The sequence below is a fragment of the Pan paniscus genome, chromosome 5 (assembly GCF_029289425.2).
Source record: "Pan paniscus chromosome 5, NHGRI_mPanPan1-v2.0_pri, whole genome shotgun sequence".
NCBI lineage: Eukaryota > Metazoa > Chordata > Mammalia > Primates > Hominidae > Pan > Pan paniscus.
The window spans coordinates 164,463,060-164,483,113 of record NC_073254.2 but is presented as its reverse complement, the minus strand read 5'-3'; the positions used below and the strand labels follow the sequence as shown (position 1 = coordinate 164,483,113).

Below are 20,054 nucleotides of genomic sequence, written 5' to 3'. Positions count from 1 at the left end.
TTTGTATGATAAAAAAATACAAAACTCGATATATCAAGATGTATATGACTATAAGTAAACAGATTTCTGATGCAAATCAAAACCACAATAAGATACTATCTCACACCAGTCTGAATGACCATTATTAAAAAGTCAAAAAACAACAGATGCTGGCAAGGCTGCAGAGCAAAGGGAACACCATACACTGTTGGTAGGATTGTAAATCAGTTCAGCCCCTAGGGAAAGCAGTTTGGAAATATCTCAAAGAACTAAACATAGAATTATTATTCAACCCAGAAATCCTACTACTGGGTATATATGTAAAGGAGGATAATCGTTCTACCAAAAGGACACATGCACTCCCGTGTTTATCACACCACTACGCACAATAGCAAAGACATGTCATCAATCTAAGTGCCCATCGATGGGGGAATGAATAAAGAAAATGTGGTACAAATACACCACGGAACACTACACAGCCATAAAAAAATGAAATCATGTCCTTTGCAGCAGCATGAATGCAGCTCAAGGCCATTATCCTAAGTAAATTAATTCAGGAAGAGAAAACCAAATACTACATGTTCTCACTTATAAGTGGGAGTTAAACAATGGGCACACATGCACATAAAGATGGAAAGCAAAGACAATGGGACTCCAAAAGGAAGGAAGGAGGAAAGGGGCAAGAGCTGAAAAACTACCAATTGGGTACTACATTTATTATTTGGGTGATGGGTTCAGTCGAAGCCCAAACCTCAGCATCATACAATATATCCATGTATCAAACGTGTACATGTACTTCCTGAACCTAAAAGTCTTCAAAAATTAGAAATAAAAATAAATTTAAATATAAAAAAAGAAATCGTAGTTCTGTAGGTCAAATTCAGAGCTGTCTTCTTCCTAGTTACCTGAAACCAAAAAGCTTTATTCTAAACAGCTTCTCTTGACACCTATACATCATCATCTCAACATCTCATAGGACGCTGTCATGTAACAGACCCCTGAACTATGTATGTTCCATGAAGTCAAGGACAGCACTTTCTCTGATTACCATTATGTCACAATAATCAAATAAATACTTACATACATGCACATATATATTAAAATTTATCCTTTGTTTTGAAAAGCACAAAGAACTGTCCCTATACCTCTTCTGTCCTAAAGAGTCTCATCTTAAGTTCTGTGATTCTCAAGCAGAACACTAATTCTAAGATTGTGTCCCCTTAGCCACATTATTTTTAAATTTCTATTCAACTGAATTATAAAGTTCAAGACTAAAAAAGTAATAAGGCCTTATATATCATTTCTTCTTTCCTATCTTAAGGTTGAAATTTCTATTGAAATTTTTATTTTCCTAGAAAATGGAATTTTTATGATATCCATTCTAAGTATGGTTCTTCTAGCTAACTCAAATTTATCCTTGAAAACTTTGCTTATTAGTCACACTCTGCTGAAGCCCTCCTAACTTCACATGGTGATTAAGATGTATTTCTTTTGTTTTGGTTTTTGTTTGCCATCATGTTATATACATGTCTATTCTAGTTTCCTTAGCTATCTCTCTTATCTCTTCTAATTTCTTTGGAGGGAAAGACCACACTTCTTATTTTTTAACATGTTTTCCATCATCAATCCTTATGTTTAGCACACTGTAGACTAGTGATCATTGGACACTCTAGGCACGTACTTGCTAGACCAAGCCATAACAGCTGCTGAAAAAGCCACTGGATGTGCCAGTCACCCAAAAGCCTCACCATACACTTGTCCAGGTGCGTCTGTATGACGTCAGGGTCTACGTCCTTCACATCCAGAACGTGAAGTTCTGCTTTCACACCATCCAGCACACGCTTGCAGTCCAGCATGCGCTGCTCGAAGTTAGCTGGCTTCTGGAAAAGCTGGAACTTTGTGGACACCTCTCGGAGTTTCCTCTGTTTGCAGAAATGAAAATATGCAATTCCCATCAGGATGATTATCTCTCTCATCATGAGCATAACACATACTACTAAAAATTTGTACCATAAAGTACCAAAAGAAAAAAATTCAGAAATATGACCCCCCAAAAAAAAATCCTAATGAATCTCGGTGAGGGTACCCGATCGCCTAAGCGAACTGCATAGCCCAGTGTCAAAAATTACAACACTCAGTGTCTCAATCTCAGAAGTAATAGATTTGGATAAGAAATTTAGATAAATCTGACCTCACTGGAATTAAAACTTCATGTTCAAAAAGACAGTTCAGGAACCTAGAACTCAAAATGCCCTTCATCACAAGTTCAGAGTGAAAGTCAATGTCACATCAACCATGAAAGAACTAAATGATGCTGCATCCAATTCATGCTCGGCCTGCCCACAGCATCAGCCACACGATACTGACAGAGGTTCTGCATTAAAGAAAAAGTGTATATAAAGCTAACTTCTAAATCTGGCTCACTCTCTTGTTTCTCATCTCAACTATCAAAATCAGATTTCATGTTTTTCCACCCATGCAACAATTTGTTTCTGCTGCCCTAGGATGCAACCTTCAACACATCACTCCCATCCCATGGTTTACATCACAAAGAATACCAACGGTGCCCAAGTAATCAATTCTTTCTCTTTTTTAAAGAAAATTCCCAACAAGTTGAAAAGTAAAAGGAAGCTCCTGGCCTTCTTTACCTGTAGCACATCCATCTGACTTCCTCCTCTGGCAGTCCTACCCTCTGGGGAGGTCAGGGGCTGAGAACGCATATTTCTTCTCAACTCCTCTAGGGTTAGCTCATGGGCTGAGATCTCGGCTTGGATTTTCTAAAAAGAGATTGGAAAGGGGAGAGGATGTCCTTTTTTTCTTAAGTATAAAAAGAGACAATACAAAAGTTCTATATCGTTGTGTAATACATGATATCGTATTTTACATAATGTTGACCTCCACAGAAGCTTTAGTAAGTTTTTGTAGGCCAGGTGCGGTGGCTTATGCCTGTAATCCCAACACTTTGGGAGGCTGAGGCGGGTGGATCACGACGTCAGGAGTTCAAGACCAGCCTGGCCAAGATGGTGAAACCCCATCTCTACTAAAAATACAAAAATTAGCTGGGCACGGTGGTGGGCGCCTATAATCCCAGCTACTCGGGAGGCTGAGGCAGGAGAATTGCTTGAACCTGTGGGGCAGAGTTTGCAGTGAGCCGAGATCGCGCCACTGCACTCTAGCCTGGGCAACAGAGTGAGAATCCATCTAAAAAATAATAATAATACGTTTTTGTATAATAATAATAATAATATGGCCCACTGCATGGTATTGTACATGACACACCTGCTAAGGTCTTTGCATTTGTCGTTTCTAATGTTCACAACTTATTTATAAGGAAGGAATTGTCCCAATTTCACAGCTAAGAAAACTACAATTTAAAATATACAGGACTTTTCAGCCAGGCACAGTGGCTCACGCCTGTAATCCCAGCATTTTGGGAGGCCGAAGAAGGTGGATCACCTGAGGTCAGGAGTTTGAGACTAGCCTGGACAATATGGCAAAACCCCGTCTCTACTAAAAATACAAAAATTATTGGGAGGCCGAGGCAGGCAGATCACTTGAAGTCAGGAGTTCAAGACCAGCCTGGCCAACATGGCGAAACCCCGTCTCTACTAAAACTACAAAAAATTAGCCAGGCGTGGTGGCACGTGCTTGTAGTCCCAGTTATTCAGGAGGCTGAGGCAGGAGAGTCACTTGAACCCAGGAGGCAGAGGTTGCAGTGAGCCAAGATCGCGCCACTGCACTCCAGCCTGGGTGACATAGTGAGATTCTGTCTCAAATAAATAAATTAATTAATTAATTAAATAAAATAAACTATATAAGACTTTTGCCAGAGTCTCACATAGAAAGCAAGAGAACTCCAAAACCCAAATGCTGCCCTGTAAGTAAGGTCAATCTTTCCCATTGACTCTCGGTTTTGGACAGCAGGAGGGGTTCTCTTATAGTTGAGGAGGCAATTACATAAGCTCTCTTTACAGCTCAAAAGCCCTCAAATGCACGGCAATACCTGAGCTTCCTGTGGAACTTGGAAAGCATCTATCCTGTCAGTCAGGTATGTGGTGAGCTGTTTGTCCAGCTCCCCCAAGCTCTCTTGCAAGACTTGAAGCATTTGGTCAGTTTCCCGCAGCACCTGGAGTTGCTTTTCCAAAGAAATCTGCTTGCTCTCTGCCTGCACAAAGGAGAAATTGAATCATTAGTTGCCCAACACAAATATAAATAGCAGAATATATATATTCTGGCCACTAAGAAAAGACCATAAAAGCTTTCATCCAAGACTTTAGCTTTCTTTATAAATAAATAATAATTACTAATGATAACAGTGAAAATGTCCCACTAGGATCTTATGTACCATGCAGCTGAATTACTAATTATTACTTCTTTCTATATATAATGTTGAAATACAAAAATGTAAAGGTTTCCCATAAGATGCATTAAACAGAAGATAAAAATGTGTTATTTATTATAATTTTAAAGCATTTTTAGGAATCAGCAATGTCTGCCAATTAAGAATATAAAACATAAGAAAAATGTCTATCAATACACAAACATCAGAGTCTCTTTTTTTCCAAAGCCTAAAACAAATTCTATAGGTGTACATACATATCAAACTACTATTTACAGCACTTTTGGGTTAAGCTTGATGTTATTCATGGGCTGAACATCAACAGTTATTATTTAATATGTGTTTGGAAGCACCTAATATTCATACCCAACCTTCCTATAAAAGAAGTGTTCTTTCTCTAATTTGTGATACGAATATGTATGTTACAACCTGGATATGAACTAAGAGACTATGGCTTTCACAGCAGCTTATGTGAAATATCATGGCCCTAATATTTACTAGGATAGTATGAGTTGTTGTTCGTATATACAGCTATCATATGATCCTTAATGAAAATTAAATGTTTGTAAGTAGAAGTAATCTCAAAAATAATTTTTTTAATCATCAAGTTCTGTCTTAGAGTGCTAGATCTGTTCTTCCTTTCTGAATATTTCAATATCCTCAATGCCCCTGTTAGCATTGGCTACCAACTTTAACCAACGTTAAGATTTTTCCAACATTAAAGCTCTATGATATGGAGCTTAGGGCCAGCTCCACTTCATCAATACCTAATCAACACCCATGCATGTCCCAACTCTTACCAGGTGACTTAGATCTTCATATCGGCTGTTGAAAGCCTCCAGTTTCTCACTGATTATATCATCCAGGATCCCCCCATCAATCAGAGTCTGGCCAAGCTCTCGAATCTGGGTGCGATTATCTGCCGGGTGGCGCAGAACAGATTCCAGAGACTGGAATGGAGATGGGAAAAAAATAATAATAATGCATTTACTAAGGCAAAAGGTATCAAGGATCCCCAAAATGTCTATTTGTTAAACAAGTAATTATATTTTCTAAAAATCTACCTAAGTAACAGGACCAAAAGTTAAGTAAATTACTAATTCACAAAAATATCCATCATGGGATTAAAAAATGCATAAAATTGAGAAATTAGCACAAGTGATATATGATGATATAATTTCACAAAAATAATTTCAACTATTATTAATTATGGGAGGGTGAGGCAGGAGGATCACTTGAGCCCAAGAGTTCAAGGCTGCAGTGAGCTGTCATACCACTGGACTCCAGCCTGGGCAACAGAGCGAGACTATGTCTCTAAACAATAAATAAATGAATAATAAAAAGTTAAAAATAATTATTAATTATATGGGGAAATGCTCATGATATGACACAAAGTTCAAAGGCAGAGAACAGTACTATACAAGCAAGATTATCTCAACTTTTATTAATTATATTACTAAAAATAAGTAGTCATTTTCCTACAATATATGCAGAATAAGAGGCATTGTTTTATATACACACTTTTTATATACATAAATCTAATTAACCATATGGGCTAAATAGCATTCCCAGTTTACAGACTGGAAAATTGAAGCTCAGAAAGGTTAAATTACTTGCCTACATACACACAGTCAAAAGAAGAGCTAAGATTCCAACATGGCTCTAAAGCTTTAAGACTCCAAAGCCTGGCCAAGTGCGATGGCTCACACCTCTAATCCTAGCACATTGGGAGGCCGAGGCGGGTGGATCACCTGATGTCAGGAGTTCGAGACCAGCCTGGCCAACATGGTAAAACCCCATCTCTACTAAAAATACAAAATTAGCTGGGGTAGTGGCACACGCCTGTGATCCCAGCTACTCAGGAGGCTGAGGCATGAGAACTGCTTGAACTCAGGAGGTGGAGGTTGCAGTGAGCCAAAATCATGCAATTGCACTCCAGCCTGGGCAACATAGCAAGATTCCATCTCAAATAAAAAGATAAATAAGTAAATAAAAGACTCCAAAGCCTTTGATCCAATATACTACCTTCTAGTATGCATACATAAAAGATAATAATTAGGAAGAAATCTACAAACTGTTTTAAAATGTTTATCTTAAGAGTTTGCTTTATACTTTTCTTTATTTTCCATATTTCAAGAATATATACGTATTCACTCTTATATTAGGAAAAAAATTAAGCTTTTCATATTTTTCATTCACTCTGTCTCTCACTCTGCTATATTTGAGAAGTGACATCTTTTCTCTAGCAGCGCATCCATCTCCTGGAATGTAAGCGCCACATTTTACTCATTTCTGACCTTTAATCCAGTTGTCCACTCAGTTCCCACATGGTACCATGACATTTTTAAAAGCCTATCTACCCCCTTTCCTTTTCTTTTTTGTTAAGCAAACCTACCCTCTTTGCACTGTATTTCATTTAAGAAACGGTTATTAAGTTAACGTGTGCTACACACTGTGCTGGGAACTGAGGAATAACAAAGCATCGGGTACATTTCTTGGCCTCAAGGAGTTCAAATCCAGGCTTGAAGACAAGCTCCTACGACAAGATCCCATGGCTCAACCACTGTCTTTTAACTTCTAGCATCTGAAGGTAAGAGACAGGAATCCCCTATAAACTGTCAGTGCTGTGTTTAGTGAGTAAAAATAACTTGTTGACGAAACAAGAGAGCAGTTGTCCTAATAACATATGGCAGAGCTTTGTCCAGGGCCTACTAAAATAAACTGGAAAACCACTAGAGTGCTTCAACATGTCTAAAATGTAAGATGTCAAACAGCTAACCACGTCTTGAGGCTGATATAATGGGTCACCAATAATCTAAATACACATGATTGTATAAACACTTCAGGCTATGGAAGAAAATGCAAGTGACATTGAAAACCACTGAGGAAGCAAATGCATTTGCCTGCGTAAAGCATTACATTCCTCATTGTAATACACGTGTGGCCTCATCACAACAAAGAGAAATGCCGTGGAGATCACAGGTTCCAACCTCCAGGGCTTCGTTGACAGCATCCGTCTTCTCAGGCAGGACCTCTGTGCTCTTCATCCGCTCTTCCAAAGTGTTTAACCAGGTGGTTTCAAGATCCAAATAGTGAAGCAGTTCAATCCAACAAGACCAGACCTCCTAAAGCATGAAAAATTTTAAATTAGACAAAAAGCCATTTCACACATCGTATCTCTAGTACTACACATTCTCTTTAATCGCTAATAATTTCATTTGGATGTGAGTATACCTAGGAATTCAGAACTGATGGAGTTGAAACTTCAAAAAAATAAAATAAAATCGGCCAGGCGTGGTGGCTCACGCCTGTAATCCCAGCACTTTGGGAGGCTGAAGCAGGCGGATCATGAGGTCAGGAGATTGAGACCATCCTGGCTAACACGGTGAAACCCTGTCTCTACTAAAAAAAAAAAAAATACAAAAAAATATTAGCCGGGTGTGGTGGCGGATGCCTGTAGTCCCAGCTACTCTGGAGGAGGCAGGAGAATGGCGTGAACCCGGGAGGCGGAGGTTGCGGTGAGCCGAGATTGCACCACTGCATTCCAGCCTGGGCAACAGAGCAAGACTCCATCTCAAATAAAATAAAATAAAATAATCAACAAAATCATATGAGACCAGTTGGTGAAGGGTGGGGAGCAAAGAGTGGGCAAGAGGCTGCCTCACTCTTTAAAATAAATTCCATGATCTGATTTAAATGTCAAAAATACAACTATATAATTAGTAAGAAAAACAGGAGAGAAACATTATTTAGTTTGTTTTTTAAAGACCAAGTGCGGTGGTTCACACCTGTAATCTCAGCATTTTGGGAGGCCAAGGCAGGTGGATCACATGAGGTCAGGAGTTCAAGACCAGCCTGGCCAACATGGTGAAACCCCATCTCTACTAAAAATACAAAAACTAGCTGGGCGTGGTGGCAGGCACCTGTAATCCCAGCTACTCGGGAGGCTGAGGCAGGAGAATCACTTGAACCTGGGAGGCAGAGGTTACAGTAAGCCCAGGCCACGCCACTGCCCTCCAGCCTGGGCAACAAGAGTGAAACTCCATCTCAAAAAAAAAAAAAAAAAAAGTTTGGTTTTTGAACAAAATGAAAAAATTGCTCCCAATTGTAAATTTTTAAAAAATAATTTCATAGAAAATTGAAATCTCCTGGGCCCCACCCAATTCCAACTTAGAGCTAACTGATGTAAAAGTTTGCAATGTAGCCTTCCCAACTTTTTTCTAAATTCATGAGGACATGTCAATATAAGAGAGCCACATTTTACCAAAACTGGAGTTATACTGTTCTTACTGTGTTGGTTTTGATCACTCATTCCCCTCTGAGGTTTCCAGAGCAGGGACCCAGGGGTTGTGCAGTGGGTGGAAACATTTATAAATTTATAATCCCTTATTATAAGAGGAACTGATTTGAGTGGTAAGTTTAGGAGAAAGAACTCAGCTGGATGCCTCCTGGGCTTGTCGTCTTGAATGTACTGAATGAGTGGAGGCATCTGCTGGTTTACATAAATGAGTGAAGGCACCTGCCGGTCCACTCTCCACATGAAGCATGCTTACCAGATCAAGGAGCAGTACATTTTTCTACAAAGGGCCAGACAGTAAATATTTTAGGTTTTGGGAGGACACATTTGCTTCCTATCACAGATTCTTCTTGGAGGGGGGTATGTGTTGTACAACCCTTGAGAAATGTATAAACTATTCTCAGTTAACCAGGTATCCAAAACCAAACTACAAGTTAGATTTAAACCCTCAGCCAGTCCGGGTGCAGTGGCTAATGCCTTTAATCCCAGGACTTTGGTAGGCCAAGGCAGGAGGATGGCTTGAGCCCACGAGTTCCAGACCAACTTGGGCAACATAGCAAGACCCCCATCTCTACAAAAAAAATTTAAAAATAATTAGCCAGGTGTGGCATTGCAAGGCTGGAGTCATAGCTACTCAGGAAGCGGGGGCAGGAAGGTCACTTGAGCCCAGGAGTTTGAGGTTACAGTGAGCTGTGATCATACCACTGCACTCCAGCACAGGTGACAGAGCAAGACCCTGTCTCAAACAAAACAAAACAAAATCCTCAGCCATAATTTTCCAGCCACTGAATTAGAATAAAAGAAAAGAGGTTCTAGTCCCCCGATTTCCACAAGCAAAAAGCAGACCAAAAATCTGCTCAGATGCAAGCACAACCTCTTTTCTTATAGGAAAGAAAAAATGACTCAAAGAAGACCACTTCCAAGAAGCAGACAGATCCCAAATCAAGTAGCTTTCTTACTAACTTGCCTCAATGATATATATTTATCTTAGCACAAAATTGGTTTAGAACAAGAAATGAATGAATTTACAAATGAATGAATGATCAAAGTAATGAATGAATTTAGGTTAAATATTGCAGTTGCCATTTTTTACCATTTCAAGATTTGCCACAATACAAATATTTGTTTTACATCAAATTGAATGTAAATTAAATTGTTGTAAATTGAAAGCCTTCTTAAATCTTCCAACAAGCAATAACAAAAGTCATACTACTATAAAAACAAACAAGCAAAACCTCACTCTTAGTTTAAAAAAATTTCATAGACTCATCTACATTTTACGTGTAATGGCCAGGGAGAAAAAAAAAGGTATTTTATTTAAGACCCAGTAAAACTGTCACATATTTAAGTTCTGTTTTTCCTTCAGGTGACTCTTGAACTTTAGACACCACTCAAAAGAAAATAATTCCTCTCTGTGTACTCAACCAGGCAAAACAAAACAAAAGAGAGGCTTGCAATGTGCTCTGCAATTTTTGGACTGGAACAGGCTCTACAGATCATCTGTTACATGAAAACCTGGATTGCACATATAAAAAAAGTAAAGTTTGAATATACAAAATGACTTGCCCAAGAACCTTCTGATAATTAGGGACAGATTTTGGTCTCCTGTTTTTAACCCCTCTTTCATTTTTATCAAACTATTTCCCAAGAACTATTTTTCCTTTGTAATCCAGAATTTGAAAGAAAAGAGAAGTTTTCTCCAAGATTTGAAAATGGCCAAAACATTACAGAGTTTGGATCTCAGAAATACATCACTGAAAATAATAATAATAATAATAATAATAATAACGTACCTCTAGCGTGTGGCACTTTCCTCGAATTCTATTACAAAGAAGTTGGTAATTCTCCAGCACAACATTCAGCTCAGACGTCAACTCCTGGCCACCAGAGGGCACCTTGGCAGCTAATAACTTGATGTTGTCCTTGAGAATCTTCACTCTCACCTCCTTCTGCAACACATCCTCTTTTGCCCTCTGTTCCAAGAAAGGATGGATGAACTTGAAAAACGTCTCCCTTTCTCAGTAACCAATTTCTTTTCTTTCTTTTTTTTTTCAAGAATTAAACCAAAGTTAAAACATCTGGATGATTCTAACTGCCAAAATAGAACATTATTTAGGTAACAGTGAACGGTTCTTTGTGGGGTTTTGGTTTTGTTTTTGTTTTTGAGATGGAGTCTTGTTCACTGCAACCTCTGCCTCCCAGTTCAAGAAATTCTCCTGCCTCAGCCTCCCGAGAAGCTGTGATTACAGGCACCCACCACTATGCCTACCTAATTTTCATATTTTTTAGTTGAGATAAGGCTTCGCCATGTTGGCGGGGCTGGTCTCAAACTCCTGACCTGAGGTGATCCACCCACCTTGGCCTCCCAAAGTGCTGGGATTACAGGTGTGAGCCACTGCACCCAGCCCAGTGAGCGTTTTTGAAATAAGAATGCTAACTCTGAAATTTCACTCATGCATCCAATGTACTCAGCTCCCACAAATGTTTTCATTTCATAACAGCAGTGTTAACATAAGTTATCCAAAGTATGTTTACTGACACGAAGTATTTTCAAAGTCTGGGTCCAAGATCAGAATTTAAGTGAGTGAATTTTCATTATCACTGGAGGGCTGAGCAGATTACACTGTGATAAATAAATTTTCACAAAAATTGAGGTACACTATGGTAGAAGTATCTTTAAAAGTTCTCTAAATAATTTAAGCTTTTTAAAAAATTCTAGAACATAGGCACATGTATCCTTCTGCTAATTAATAGCATTTCAATGATAAAGTTAGACTGAGATGATCTGATCCAGAAATAGCTGTTTCTCAGTGCTAAGATAAACAATCTGACATTCAGGAAAATCAACCTATCAGGTTGGTGCAAAAGTAATTGCGGTTTATGCCATTACTTTTAATGGCAATAAATACAAATAAAACAGTCTTTCACTTTCCCCTTTACTTTTCTCTACTACTTAATGGTTTTGAACTTCTTTAGATTGGGGGAAAGTAATTAAGTGTAGTGGTTTTGTAAGTCCTAATGGCTGTTTGAAAGAATAAAAATAAATAAAATGTTGCCCAATCAAATATTTAAATATCATTTTTCTCAAATCTCATCTATAGCAACTTTTAAAATCCACAGAACCACAATGCCAAAAGTGTAAAGAAAGACAATAAATGAGACAATTCTTAACATGGTAGCCTATTTTAAAATACCTTATGTACTGAGTATTTTTAAATCTTTCAAAAAGAGCTACACTAAAAAAGATGTTTTAGTGAAAAAACAATTTCCAACAAGTCTCCTGTCATATTTACTTTGATTCATGTATAATAATGTATGAATGTCATATAATCCCTTTTTTGAAAAAAATCACAGATTTTTGCTTTAGTTACACTTCTAGGTAAGTTAACTTTGAGGTAAAACATTAGTCACTGTGTTGCTTAAGCTTACAGGAAAAAAAAAGCTTTGAAAACACGATCTCCTTTGGCTTGAACATTCAAGGACAGTTGAAGCTGTGTTAGAAATTTGGGAATGATGCCCAGTTCTTTTATTATATATAAAAAGAGAGTGTTCAAGACTATCGACAGAGGAGTACAAGTTTACAGAAAATGTATCCAGTGGATCCAACTAATATGAACTCCCCAATGCATTCCTACCGCTATTCCTACCTGCTCTAATGAAAAGTCAGTGTTCATATGTGCCGTATGTATTAACTGGAAGATTAGTAACAGGAAAATAAGAATAAACCTCAGACAACTTGGGAGGTCTCTTTTGTTCCCCTTACAAAAAATAACGCTTTGTGAAAATGTTTGGAAATAGTGATGAATGCAATGAATGCCACTGGATTGTGCATTTAAAAATTAAGCTGACCAATGTTATATGTATTTACCCCAATTAAAAAAAATGATCATTCTTCCTCATGCCCACTACCAGAGGTTTTTAAGTCATTCTCTGTAGCCTCCCAAAGGTCTAACTTAAGAGCTTGTCTCACGGGGCCTCATGGACTCAACTCATGGGCCAAGCCAAATATGTGGACTCCTGGCTTTCTTCCCCTGCTAAAATTAGAGCAGCTACCCTGTTATGTTTTTTTAATTCAAAAACCTACTGTGAAAGATGCTACATGCACATAGTGCTTGACAGATAGACAGATGATTGATGGGCTGGTTTTAAAGGGAGGAGGGAGGCATGAAGCCTGTTGGCACTGGTCGTCCCCACCTCACCTTCATCTCTTCCACAGCACTCTCAAGCTCTTCTGGTGACTTGTACTCAAAATCCCGCTCCAAGTATTCTTCCTCGGCCTGGGTCATCCATTCCTGCATCTCTGCCAAGTCTTTCTTCAGGTTCGCAGCTTTTTCTTGACTTTCAGACAACCTACTTTTTTGAGTAGTGATCTACAAAGGAAAAGCCATTCCCCCAAATAAACAAATGTTAATGTGTTCAATGTCAAGCTTTAGCTCTTAATATTTAAAGGCACAGTAATAACTTTCCACAACGAATTGCATGCTTTAAAATTCAGATAAAATCTCATACATCTCATGCTAACGCCGTGGAATATAAGCAATAATGAAAATAATCTTAAGACTGGGATTCCACACCACATTTGGATAATACTCTTATCTCGAAATAGCTATTATAATTTTGAAAATGCATAACTGTTGACTGTAATCCCAGATGTAGGAATCTAATCTATAACAGTAAAAGCACATATATAAAGTAAATTTAATGTAGCACTACTTATAATGGAAAAAAGAAAAAAGAAAGCAAAAACAAAAAATCTAGAAGCCAGTCAGGCTTGGTGGCTCACACCTGTAATCCCAGCACTTTGGGAGGCCAAGGCAGGGGGATCACCTGAGGTCAGGAGTTTGAGATCAGCATGGCCAACATGGCAAAACCCCATCTCTACTAAAAATACAAAAACTAACCAGGCGTGGTGGTGCATGCCTGTAGTCCCAGCTACTTGGGAGGTGGAGGCAGGAGAATTGCCTGAACCTGGGTGGCAGAGGTTGCAGTGAGCTGAGATCGCACCACTGCACTCCAACCCAGGGAACAGAGCGAGACTCTGTCTAAAAAAAAAAAAAAAAAAAAAAAAACCCTAGAAGCAATCAAAATGTCCATTTTCTTCTTTTTAACTGCACTTCCCATTAAGATTTCACTTTTTAAAAGCAGGGAGGGAGAGGCTGCTATTAAAGATGTCATAAGACACCGCTCTATAAAATTTTGGTTTTGATGTCTACTATGTTTGTATATGCCACACAGACACAAAAAAGTTACAGTAAAAAATAGATAGTTGTCTGATTCTGATTCAGTAACTTAGTTAAAAATTTTGGAGAAGTCTAGAAATATTTTCAGAGCACTCCTCCCCATAACGACAAACTGACTTCTACTGTGAGAGAAGGCGCCGTTCTGCAGTCACAGTCCAACCTCTACTTGGCAGGTTCAGCCTCATGCTCAAATTAAACGCCACAGTAGTGGCCACCCTGCCAGGGCCTGCTTGGCTGCTAGGTGGATAGTAACCAAAGGCCAGCACAGGAGCTGGATGGTTCTCACAGAAGTTAGAGTTAAGCAAGAGACAGAGGCTTTCCCAGTCCCTCCCTCCAAACAGGATCTCCGGCATAAAAATAGACAGGACCAAACAAGAGCTTTTCTTCCACTGTCCCCACAGGGTAACCAAGGAGCTGATGCCAGCAACACTCACAATCTCATTCCCAAGCCTGGCTGATCATCAGGTTAACCTGGTAAGCTTTTCATTAAAATACATGCACACACACAGAAAGAGAAAGAGACAGAGATTCTTGGGCCCCATTTCCAGAAAATTCTCTGTATGTGTACTTTTTGAACACTAGTCAGCAATATAATTTTCACAGATCCAAAAAGAAATGAAGAAAATAAAGACACTACCATAAGCTTAACAACAACAAAACACCCTCAAAATTATCTTTAATTATCCTGAGAATATATACTTTCTATTTTTTGGCATTAAAATGTTCCTTTTTTTCAGGATATCATGAATATAATAGATGAAATAGACTATCTTTGTCTGTTGATTTGTTTTATATGCCTGTTCTTTTTAGCAAAATGAAAATATGGCAAAATTATGTTTGTCCAAAACTACTTCAACATTTGTACTAGTCAGTGCAATGCAATAGTCTGGAAATGCTCTAGATAATTATTCACACATGTGGTTACCTCCTTCCTGAGGACACTTTAAATTTCCCATATATTTATTCCTGTATTTTGAATCAGTAATTCACAATGAATTATTTGTCATCATATGTATGTGGATGAATGGATAGATAGATAGATAGATAGATAGATAGATAGATAGATAGATAGATAAAGATACACACTTCTAATTATCACCTTCCTTGATCCTCATTGCCACTTCCAAACCATTTTCTATTTCCTCAAAAACCCCAGTTCCTTAAGGCACATGCCATCAGATTATAGCACATTGAGAAAAATCTGAATTTAGCTAGGATAAGAGATGAGAGTATAACATTATTAGTTTCTTAAGTGTGATCATGGTATTGTGGTTTTGCAGAAGAATGCCTTCATGCTTGGAAAATCATGCTAGAGTATTTAGGGGTGAAGTGTCATGATGTTTTCAACTTACTGTTCAAAAGTACCAAAAAAAAAGGGTGTGTGCGTGTGTGTGTGTGTGTGTGTGTGTGTGTGTAAAGAGAAAGGCAGAGAGAGAGAAAGCAAATGTGGTAAAACATTAGCAAGTCTCTGAATGGATGGATATACAGCTGTTCCTTTTTATCATTCTTTAACTTTTCTTTACATTTGAACATGTTCAAAATAAGTTGGGTAAAACAATAAACACAAAGCAAAATATTCAGTTATGCAAATATAAATTTTTCTGATACAAACATTAGCCAAAAGCATTTTATTAAGAAATACGTACTATTTACGTGACTGTGGGGTATGCCTATATTTCATATTGACTTCTATTTTTCACTGCTTTGTCACTCACTTCAGCTATATATAGCCTCACTATTATTCCACTAATAAAAATCAAAGCAATTGGGAAAGAATACCTCCCAGTTCTACTGTTCCCATATCATTTCCTCCCTTCCATTACCACGGAGAAACCATATCTCATAGCAACATCTTCACTTAGACGGTGGATCTCATCCTCGCATAATCACAGACTTCACTTGATAAATTCTCCTATCTCAATCTCTTTCTGCACCATCATTTTTTTTCTAAAGTGAGGTCCTCTCATTAATATATCTCATTTAATATCTCTCATTATTAAAAATAACAAAACCACCTCTTTGGATTCCCGTCACCAGCCCCCACCCATTTCTCTGCTCCCCTGAAGACAGAAATTTCTCAAAGTTGGTTATGCTTGGTGTCCCAGCTCCTCAGTTCCCATACCCTCCTCGAACTATCCACTATGACTTTTTTCCCACCAGTTCATTGACCCTGCTTTCTCAAGGTTATTAAATCCCTCCTTCTTATCAAATTTAAAGCTCGATTTTCTGTTTTGATTGGCCCCTGCAATCCTCAGCATTAGGCACTGTGAAAAGTTTTCTCCACCTAGCATTTGGGACCCCACATTCCCCGTTACTGATTTTTCCTCCTTAGCTTCTAGCATCAAATTTAACCCTTCCAGAATGGTAGTCATCATTTCACCTACACCCACAGAAGCTTCTCCTTCGTTATTGCAGTAAATGACACCACAATTCACACAAAGTGGAAGCTTTGTAAAAATCCTGAGTCATCCTTGACCATTCACTTTTTCTTCTATCACACATTCAATTCTTTCCTTAGGTCTCTTCTTTATTTTCAAACCTAATATTTCTCATGCCCTCCATCACTACTTCTTTAAGCCTCCCTAGTGTATGGGTCCATCCTCTCTCTCCAAGCCTGCAGTAACCTTATAAGAATTCTTTCCATTTTCATTCTTGCCTTCCCAGAGCAAACTATTCACATGAAAACCAGAGAGAGGCCGAGTGCAATGGCCCATGCCTGTGATCTCCACGCTTTGGGAGGCTGAGGCAGGAGGATTGCTTGAGGTCAGCAGCATCTGACCAGACTGGCATCTGGTCTCAAGCTGCTGACCTCAAGCCATCCTTTTGCCTCAGCCTCTAAGAACCCCATCTCTACAATTTTTGTTTTTTTTTTAAGACAGGATCTGGCTCTTTCGCCCAGGCTGGAGTGCAGTGATGCAGTCTCAGCTCACTGCAACCTCCATCCCCTGGGCTCAAGCCATCCTCCCACCTCAGCCTCCTAAGTAGCTGGGACTATAGGCGCACACCACCATGCCCGGCTAATTTTTGTATTTTTTATAGAGATAAGGTTTTGCCATGTTGCCCAGGCTGGTCTCTAACTCCTGAGCTCAGGCAATCCACCCACCTCAGCCTCCCAAAGTACTGGGATTACAAGCATGCACCACTGCATCTGGCTCAAAAATATTTCTAAAATTATCTAGGCATAGTGGTGAACATCTATAGTTCCAGCTACCCAGGAGGCAGGAGGACTGCTTGAGCCCAGGAGTTCAAGGCTGCAGTAAGCTAGGATTGTGCCACTGCACTCCAGCCTGGGTGATACAACAAGATACTGTTGCTAAAAAAAAGGGAACAAAACAAAAAGCCAGAGTGACCTTAAAAGATCTATATCACATGTCACTTCCCTGTTCAAAACCTTCAAATTGCTTTCTGTGTAATATCATACTTGAAATAAATCCCAAGTCCTTTCCTCCAAGGCCATAGCTAATCCATCCTCTGCCTACCTCTAACCTCAAATATTCCCATTCTCCAACTCACTAACTCCTCTCTGTTTTATTCCAGCTACACTGCCTTCATTCTTTATTAAACAGACCAAGTTCATTCCCACCACAGAGTTTTAAAGCTTGCTATTCTCCACGCCTGAATGTTCTTATCTGAACCTTACAAGGCTCATCTCTTACTTTACTCAGTTCTTTATTCAAACATCCCCATCTCAGAAAGTCCTTCCCTGACCATCCTATTTGAAATAACCCACCTAGCCCTAACTCCTTGCTACTCCTCCATGATATTATTCATTATCCATCTGCCTCACTAGAATGTAAGCTCCTTAAGAGGAGTTTCTTCTTCTTTGTTCAATGCTGTACCTGCAGTGCCTAGAATGATGCTTGACAGGTGGCAACTGATTAAGAAATATTTGCTAAGTAAATAAATGGTCACACTCAAATGTCTTAGGGGTAAAGCAAGTGTCATAAATGTGTTTCAAGCAAGATTTAAGACAAGAATGGGTAAGCCCTGAGCCAAACTGGACAATCAGCACCCTCTCTTAATTTAAAAAATGATGCCTTTTTTTTTTTTTGCCTCAGCTCACTACCCATGCTGGAGTTATTCTAGACCGTTGTTTTTCAAATTGGATGGGTCATAATACATTTAGTCAGCTGAGAGAAGCTACAGTCTACATCTCCTGAAAACCATAGGTAGTAAAGTTGAAAAACTCACCTCCTTGCTAAGTTTCTCCAGTTGAGTTTGGTAGTCACCTAGTCTTGTCTGCACCCAAGTTTTTATTCCAGCAACTGGACCACTTCGAAGATTAGTCTCTATTTCCTTCATGTTTTTCAGAGATGATTCAATTGTTTCTATTTCATTAACAAACGCCTAAACACATAAAAGATGCATGTTGAGTTCATTACTATATCAGTGGATGCCATAATTATAGTTTGTCTGCTTATCTCCCTGCAAATATTACACAAGCAGACTGCTTAAGAGTCAGTACTTCTAACTACTTAAGAAATATTGTGCCTTAAGAAACTCATTTCACCTGGGTGCTTGATATAGCCATCTGCCAAATTAGACTGGAAATACTTGACTCTCAGCAGGGAATAGCCTTTTATTAATGTAGAGAAGCCTGATGATTTCACCAAATATAAACTGCATGCACTATTACTAGCAAATTCATTTCTTGTTTTTTGTTTTTTGTTTTTTTAACACTTTAAGTTCTAGGGTACACGTGCACAACATGGAGTCATTGTATATTGCTTTTCTTGTGCCACATGGTGAGGATTTAAGAAAAACATACTTAACAAATGAATTTGATGAACAGACCCTTCTCAAATTCATTTGTTAAATATGTTTTTCTTAAATCCTCACCATGTGGCACAAGAAATGCAATATACAATGACTCCTAATGAACCAAAATTGTTCTTGTTCTCTATTCTATAACCTCTCAAAATTCTATAACCTTGTCCAGAAATAAAAACTTGAAGAATCTGTCATTCTTTTATTAGCTATAAAGTCATAAAAGCTTTATGATGAAAGATATTTTATCTAGATGTAATGCTATGCTATATTCTCACAATTTTAATAATAGCAGCAAATAACATAGAACAAGAACAAAATGTTATTTATGACAAGTTCCCCAGATCAGCAGAACTCACAGAGCACTGGTCTAACTGCCTCTGTAGACCTGCGTCGTCTCCTTGGGCAGCCTGCTGTTTCACTAAGAAGTCTTTCACGCCATCCATCCACTTCTCAATGACTGTTGAATCAGCCTAATCGAACATGATAACAGAGGGGGATATTACTTCGTGACGTTCAGCCTACTACATCTCAAGATCTACCGCCACTGGAACAAAGGGAACTTTTTAAAGCTCCGATAGCATCGCTTTCATTTATGTTATTTCTTTTTCTAAACCTTCCAAATTTGAAAATGATTATTTTCTTCATTCTTGACTAAAATCCTCAAGAGATGACAGGTTAGTAACCGCTCTAAAAATTTCCAAACGCTAGCTCTTTTTGCTTAAATGCAAACAATAGTTATGATTTAAAATGCAAATTACAGGGAAAAAATGCATTTCTAGGTTTTATCAGCTATAAAATATTTTGCTCTGATATAATTTAGAACAATTTTTCTCTAAAGTTAGTAACTCAGAGCAGGAATAAACAAATAGCACGGTGGAGGGAATACAATAGATGGTTCTCATTTCTGCTTTTGGATGCCTTTTTATCTGAGAACTCAAGACAGTCACCGTTCAGCTCCAATATTTCATCCAACATTTATTAAGCACCTACTATATATATAAAATCCAGCTACTGTGTATGGTGATAGGGGTTCAAAGACAAATGTGAAAGCAAACATTTTGCAAAGAGAAAGAGACTTTAGAGAGAAGGTAACATTGGAACCAGGCCTTAAAGAATGCAAATAAGGGCCAGGTACGGTGGCTCACGCTTGTAATCCCAGCACTTTAGGAGGCTCAGGCCACGGATCACGAGGTCAAGAGATCGAGACCATCCTGGCCAACAAGGTGAAACCCTGTCTCTATTAAAAATACAAAAATTGGCTGGGGGCGTGGTGGGGCACCTGTAGTCCCAGCTACTCCGGGGGGCTTAGGCAGGAGAATAGCTTGAATCTGGGAAGCAGAGGTTGCAGTGAGCCAAGATGGCACCACTGCACTCCAGCCTGGCGACAGGGCAAGACTCTGTCTCAAAAAAAAAAAAAAAAAATGCAAGT

The 20,054-nt window shown here is 38.7% G+C and overlaps 1 protein-coding gene across 2 annotated transcripts in view; it reads right to left on the bottom strand.

Moving 5' to 3' along the window:
* Positions 1-20,054, bottom strand: part of UTRN (utrophin) — a 568,097-nt gene that overhangs the window by 359,860 nt on the left and 188,183 nt on the right. For both annotated transcript variants that reach the window (XM_014345496.4, XM_063605516.1), the window contains exons 24-32: positions 18,982-19,095; positions 18,047-18,202; positions 12,815-12,985; positions 10,409-10,588; positions 7,309-7,443; positions 5,119-5,268; positions 3,983-4,144; positions 2,628-2,756; positions 1,728-1,901 (exon numbers count right to left, since the gene is read on the bottom strand). In XM_014345496.4, coding sequence (XP_014200982.4) covers positions 1,728-1,901; positions 2,628-2,756; positions 3,983-4,144; positions 5,119-5,268; positions 7,309-7,443; positions 10,409-10,588; positions 12,815-12,985; positions 18,047-18,202; positions 18,982-19,095 — 1,371 coding nt within the window. The remainder of the gene's footprint in view (positions 1-1,727; positions 1,902-2,627; positions 2,757-3,982; positions 4,145-5,118; positions 5,269-7,308; positions 7,444-10,408; positions 10,589-12,814; positions 12,986-18,046; positions 18,203-18,981; positions 19,096-20,054) is intronic.